The sequence below is a fragment of the Rutidosis leptorrhynchoides genome, chromosome 6, assembly GCF_046630445.1.
Source record: "Rutidosis leptorrhynchoides isolate AG116_Rl617_1_P2 chromosome 6, CSIRO_AGI_Rlap_v1, whole genome shotgun sequence".
In the NCBI taxonomy this organism is placed as follows: Eukaryota; Viridiplantae; Streptophyta; class Magnoliopsida; order Asterales; family Asteraceae; genus Rutidosis; species Rutidosis leptorrhynchoides.
Window position 1 is genome coordinate 68,833,855 of NC_092338.1, and position 7,070 is coordinate 68,840,924.

Sequence of the window (7,070 nt, forward strand, 5' to 3'; positions counted from 1 at the left end):
GCTCTTAAAGGCTAGTATAACTATGTACAGCAACTACTCATCAATACTTAGCAATTAAACATAAATTACCACTACTAATCATCCCCACATTTCAATCTCAAAACATAAATACCACAACAATGATATAGGATGGTGGTACCCCAAAAGTTCAATCTTCACAGATAAATAAGATGGTTGTGTTTATAACTACTTTTAAGCCACCATTCATAACTGCGTTAACCAGAATCAACCTACTGTGATGACTGGAGCCCATGTGAAAAGCTAGCTCTGGTTATTCCCAATCGAAAGATGCAGGTACTAAAAATGTAAATTTCCCACGATACATCAAATGATTGTGGTAACAGGTTAGATTGCACAAACGATACCTGCAACCTGCATTTCCCCTAAATGCAACAAACAGCCACAATTTAAAGATAGATGTAAAGACAACACAGAGATTCGACTACTAATATGACCAATAAAACTATGCCACCATCATACACACCGAATATCTTCATGTATCAAACTGTATAACATCAACAGGAACTAGAGATGACTCTATATGTCAAGTTACAAAAGACACAGGAAACAACATACTTTGTTAGGAATCTTTACCATGGTTGAGTCTCTTCTACACGACAACCATTATCCGCTGCTGCTGCCACTTCCCCCTCTGCTTCAACCTCTTTGTTCATTCCATTCTCCTTACCTGCATCAGCCAAATTACCTTTCTGCCCCTCTTCAACAGGGGGGGTGACAGTGGCATTGCCGCCATCATTCTCCGCCTTATCTTGATCATGCACGTCTGGCATTACTTCTTTTGCAACTTCTGTAGTTCCTGTTCCACCAACAATTTCAGCCTTATCTTCATCTTGTGCAACATGGGTTTCTCCTTTGTTGTTGTCTTTGGTTTCACTGATATCAACAACAATTTCAGCCTTATCTTGATCAACAAAGGTTTCTCCTTTGTTGTCGTCTTTGGTTTCATTGACATCAGCAACCTCGCTTACAGGCTTAGCGTCTTCCTCTGACAAGGGTATTTCTGAAGTTCCATCCTTCTCAGCTTTTTCCTCAGGGGCGTTTTTGTCCTTTTCTTCTTCTTTCTGGTTATCTTCTGCAATGGTTTTTTCAGGAGCTTCAGTTTTTTCAGCATCATGCATTTCAACGTCTTTTTCAGTGTTGTTTTCTTTCTCTGGGGTTTCCTCAGGTTGAGGTGGTTGTGGTTCTTCTTCTTCCTCCTTTTGTTTCTTCTTTGAAGAAGACCTAGCCCGTTTCTTGACTGGCTCTGGCTCAGTTTCAGGTGGTGGAGCAAGCTTTACTTTCTCAACAATTCTTGAAGACCGTCTTGGAGTTTCACCAGTTCCCCAGTCGAATTCTGAAAGTTTGGGGCCACCAGGGTGTGCTTTTAGGTACTGATCTAGCTGTTTCCTGGTGGTGATCTCTTCCCCTGTTGGTGCGGTGAACACAATCTCATTTTTCTTTGGTGTCCCTGTTTTCTTTGGCAAGAACTACATGCATACAAGCCAACGGATTAGCAAGGTGTGAGAATGTCATAATTACAAACCACATAATTAAGAGCCAACAGTAGAGTAAATAGAGCATGAGCGAGCATATATGATATATCCTCACAAAATGAATAAAGAAAAGACCTCCCATAAATTCAAGTGATGAGAAAGGTAGCAGCAAATAATGAGCCATTCAAGCATTCAGCCCCAAGTAGTTGTACATTGTGCATACTAATAACAAAAGCCCAATAAAAGAATCGTGAAGGGAAGATAACTGCTGTAAATGAATCTTAACTATTTCACCTGCTCAGGATCTTATTTATTTAGTTTGTAGCGTAGGTTTTGTAGTTTAAATCTATAGCAAGCAAAGTAATAGTAATTAGTTTTGCAGAAAATTAATAAACGGATCAGATTATAACCTTACAATCTATAAACCAAGATAAACAAGATTTATATCTCACATGCTTTCAGAGTCATTAGTAAATATTTTGTTCACATTCAAATAAGTGCACGGGTACTGATTCTATTTGACTGCCTAAACAGTCGACACACTATCAAAATCATTTCTAGATCAATGGTACTCAACAAGTAAACCTTATTCATTTTCTCCTATAAATCCTTTTATAACTTATTACTTATCTAATCGAAAATAACCACCACTTCCAAGCTCCCTAATATAAAATGCTTTGGATTTTACAACAAACTACTCTAGTATCTGAATCTTTCTTTAAGGTTCCTTGAAGAAACAAAGGCCGTTCCCACTAACAGGGAAGAGCAAATCTAGAGTAAAAGACTCCCTTCAACTTCAAGCTTAATCTGTAGTTCTCAAGGAACAAAAACATACTTCAAGTAAGTGCAAATTCTCCTACACACAAAAGATGAATTCAGAACAATAAATCTGTCACCAGCTAACACACAACCAAGAATCGCTTATCTAAAATCCAGTATTCCATAAGTCACCCATTTACCATAACCCATAATATATAACTCATCTGACTTCACAATGATTCATCTACACAGATAAGAACTTTCAAGCTTATATTGGAAGCTAAACAAACCCCAAAATATTGAACAGTTAACACACTAGAAGCCTCATTGAAATCCTATCAAAACGGAATACGTACCCTACTAGGAGTGACTTGTATACTTAAACTGCAGATTCAACTGATACCTATTCAAAATGTTATGTGCAGCATTTCTTATGTCGTCAAACTTCACTGTATTCATCAAAGCAAGAAACACCGACACCTAGGATGAAAGAATACCCCACAATATGATTAAAGTATAACTCTAGGTAGCTATAAATGTTTTCAATCCTCTAAGCTACTAACAAACAGTAGCCAAATTTTCATATAAGGCTTTGCATACTCAATCATTCAATCGCACTTGCATAGACTCTCTTCCCATAGGAAGAACGACTAAGAAGGCCTCTATATTATAAAATAAGTAAAGTTCAGATAAATTATTGCTTAGAGAATAAACTAATAAAGCCAAATAATATTGCTATAGGAGCTAAAATATATAAAAATTTAAGTTGAAATAATAATGCAATACATGCAGTCAAATCAATTTTAACGCCAACACACAATACAACTACCTCAAATAACATGTTACGACTCTGAAGCATATGATGTTAATTAACAGGAAAACGACAATTACAGCAAGCTGCAGTGGCTTTGAAGGACATATGCTATATCAATGACATGATAATGAAAACACATGACCTAGAAAGCTGTTTCAGAACTACATAAATCTTTTAAGACAGAAAAACACGAACGCCATCCAACTCTACCTTCACAGAGCTCTGTTTACTCACGTTTCAGTTATTACCTTATAAAGCTTCAGCATTCACAAATTGTCTTTAGGATGTCACAAAATGTCTCTCAGACATGAAGCTGTGGCCTTAGTCACATCACTACATAAAACTTTTACTGTCACGGGAATATTCATAAAGCAGAATGATTTCAGTAGCACAAGTCAGAATAAGGTATACATGAATCTTTATTAATTCACAAAAAGCCAATTTAATTTTGAAAGACACTGTACTTGTGATTGTATTGGGTTAGACGGTGATAAGAAGCACCGATAAAATCTCATCGTTTCTTTTCAACTTATTATTTGAGGAACTTGATGTTATAAGGACTAACTTTACTACTCCCTCAATATCAAAAATGAACACACTACTAGAGTTTCAAATATGTGGTTTATAGTTAAAAATTAATAAAAATTCTGCATCTAATCTAATACAACATATAAAGCTATATATTTTTAGTAAAACTATAAAAGTTTTGGGTAAATATTGAATTTTTTATAATTATAAAAAAAAAATTAATAAATAAATAATAAATAAGTTGAGAAGTGAACTTGCAATGACAGATGCTAATACCGTATCTTTTGTAAATTACCCAAAAAACTAAATCAATGTAGCCCAAAGTGAAACAAAGAAAAAGGAACTGTGTAAGATAGCATACCTTCCACTACATGATTAAGCACAATTATTTTAACTTCAATGGCAGTGATGGATTTTATTTCTAGTAGAATAAAGTAGAGAATCAAATGATCACATCATTAAATATAATTGTAGTGACTGTTGAGCATTGTTTGATAATGAGAGGCAGAAGACTGCATTATTTGGTTAAGGGGAAGAAGAAGCCTTGTTTAGCCAGCCCATATCCACGATGTAATAAAAGCCTCCATACCAATTAAACTGCAAGAAAACTCATACAAACAACATGCATAATATGAACAACAATAATATGAAAATAGCATTCCCTGTCTGATCATGCAACACTTTTTTTTTTTGGATAAGCATCAGGAAGAGACACCCTTGTAAAAATTAAGTGCAACTGCTATGAAGCAAAGTTAGAATTTACCATATCAAAACAAACATAATAACATTAAAACGTTAAAAAACCTACATAGCACTACCAAATCTTTTAGAGAGTCAATATCACTAATAAGTCAAACTGGTGTCACCTTATCAATGAGTTAACATTTTCATCTTAAATATTCTAATAATCCATATTCCTTATGCAACCACACAGTCCACCTTAGGTCATGTTGCACCTAGATAACTGGTCTCCAAGCGACTTAACATTACAACTTGCAAAACATAAGTGCTCACCGCCCTATACACTTTTCAACTTCAATTTAAATGATGGTGAGCATACTGATTAATTGGTCATGCTGTACCTCAACTAAACCACCAACAGTTTTTCCTTAGTGCAGTAACATGCATCTAGTCATCATTATGTATACCCTAAGAAAAACAACATAGAGTATGAAAACTCCAATTCCATTCCCATCCATTATTGAAAACGTCAAAGCCTACATTTGTATTTGCCTTGGTGAATCGAAAACACTTTTTAGAAATACTTCATGGATCTAAGTAAACTAGAACATGTTTCTTTGACTCACAAGTTAGCACTAGAACAATTAACGATTATTGTAGCCTTTGATTTTGTTAGGTTCATACACGGAAAGCCATTACTCTATGAGTACTCCTAAAAGTTAGATCCGTGTTCACAAAACTTGACGATTAAGCAAAGAAGTCATGAACCCCAACTTGAAGATCGTAAATGTACCAGATCTACTATATAACCTGTCATTAGTTTATATATTAAGTTAAGAAAAGATCATTAACAATTATCTTCTCATTAATTTTATATATGTTGTGAAGCAAAAGCTATATTTACGAAGTGATAATTGTTTAATGTTAGCCAATAAAACTCAAACGCTGTTCGCTAAAAAAAACATTAGAAGTGTCATTTGCTGCACAAAATATAGTCAAGGTTAACATTTAAAAAATAAGGCTGCAGCAGAAAAGTAATTAAAAAGGTAAGTCAAAACAAGAATTTCAAAATGACGTTATTGTTTTTGTGCTGCACGACATAAACAGCACATAATTGAAGATAAAAAAAAAAAAAACTTGACTGCTATATAATTCAGTTAGAAAGGGAAAAAAATCAACTTGTTTTGTCATATCAGGAACTGCGTATATATTAGCGATTACCAAGAGACTCTCACTTCAAATCAAATGTATTTATTATAAATACTTCCGAAAGAGAAGAAAAAAAACAATCGAACACAAATTTTTTGCAGTTCACTAATACGCAAGTTAGTTTTTCCAGCCTGAAGGTGGCTGATTATTGAAAGGATATATAGGGCTCATGTAAAGTAGAAAAGTTGTCCAAATGATCTCTCGGAGATATATATTTGACGATAAAACCTCAAATTTGTCAAAATATAAATTTAACGCAGTTATGCTCATAAACCCTAACTTTGAAACTCAGAAAAAAACCCAAAAAAACGAGCGAAAAGTTCGACTTGTTGTACAAGTTAACTAGACCTATAGCCCAAATCTATAAACTTCTACAAAAAGTAACGAAAAACCTACAATGATATAGCAAATTTAAACAAGATAGCTGAGTTAAACCTTAATTTCCCCAAATTCAATATAACAAGCTCTACAAACCCTAATCACAAAATTCCAACGAAAAAAAAAATTCCCCACAATTAACTCAAGTTTTGTTTAAATTAAACTACGAAATAACTCAATTCAAACATTTAAACAAGAATTCGACCATAAAACCCCAAAAATAATCACCAAAACAGAACTTGCATACAAACACGTGTATGTACTGTGTACATGTTAAAATTAAAACTAAAATAAAGGAGAGAGAGAGAACCATCTTCTTCCATCCAGAGGGTGCAGGAAGCTCCACTGAAACAACTTCATCGTTGGCCATTTTTTGATGGAAACCTAGCAAGTTACGAACATAATATAATATTAATATATATCACTATAATAACATGTGAATAAATTAACATATTAATAAATATATATGAGCAATTAATTAGTGAATTTGTAAGATATTAACGTAAATAAATTGTTGAAATTGAGACTCTGTAGAATCGAGTATGATTTTACCTTTGCTTTTCTCTCTCACGTCAAAGAACTTGGATTTCGTTTTTGCGAAATTTTGGGCGTTTGGGAACTGAAAACTATACATATAACCGAGAAAAAATAGATACAGAATATATAGACAGTTTTCATCCCTTTAATTTAGGTCAATGACTTATTTGGTCCCTACACTTTCTTGATCATATCTTTTTTGATCTAACTTAGACTATCCAGTATCCACTTTATTCATACTTTAATAGTGTAAACAAATTTTATACGACCAGTGAACTTGGATGAATGTTTTGAGGGGGCGAAGTTATTTACGCGTAAAGCATATACTCCGTACCACGTATATAGTAAAATTGAATGATATTATCTAACTTTAAGCCTTGCTATAAATTAGTCGTAGGTAAAGTAAACGAACTTACGAGCTAGGTTCATATTACTACTGTACATATTACGTTAAAAACATACATTATTAAATGAAAAGATGTAAGAGTATAAATTATGAGAAAAACAAAATCAAAATATTTACTCGGTAAAATATATATGTACTCGGTATTACAGAGTATTATACATTCATATAGACAAGTATATATAAATTATACCATATACCCTATGTATGAAGAAAATGACAATTCAGTAATTCAGAAAGTACTTTTTATTACTTTCTATCGCGCAAA

General features: G+C 33.6%; 1 protein-coding gene across 3 annotated transcripts; it reads right to left on the reverse strand.

Annotated features, from left to right (window-relative positions):
* Window positions 1-446: 446 nt before the first annotated feature.
* On the reverse strand, window positions 447-6,465 carry LOC139855507 (uncharacterized). 3 transcript variants are annotated; one of them, XM_071844734.1, is made up of 3 exons: window positions 6,415-6,465; window positions 6,173-6,246; window positions 447-1,487 (listed from the first exon to the last, which is right to left on the reverse strand). In XM_071844734.1, the coding sequence occupies exons 2-3, from the start codon at window positions 6,230-6,232 to the stop codon at window positions 591-593; spliced, it is 957 nt and encodes a 318-aa protein (XP_071700835.1). In that variant the 5' UTR covers window positions 6,233-6,246; window positions 6,415-6,465; the 3' UTR covers window positions 447-590. The 3 variants fall into 3 exon arrangements, with proteins under 3 accessions (XP_071700835.1, XP_071700836.1, XP_071700837.1); XM_071844735.1 differs by lacking the exons at window positions 6,173-6,246; window positions 6,415-6,465 and adding exons at window positions 3,315-3,399; window positions 3,956-6,105; XM_071844736.1 differs by lacking the exons at window positions 6,173-6,246; window positions 6,415-6,465 and adding exons at window positions 3,315-3,415; window positions 3,956-6,105.
* Between the last annotated feature and the right edge of the window lie 605 nt (window positions 6,466-7,070).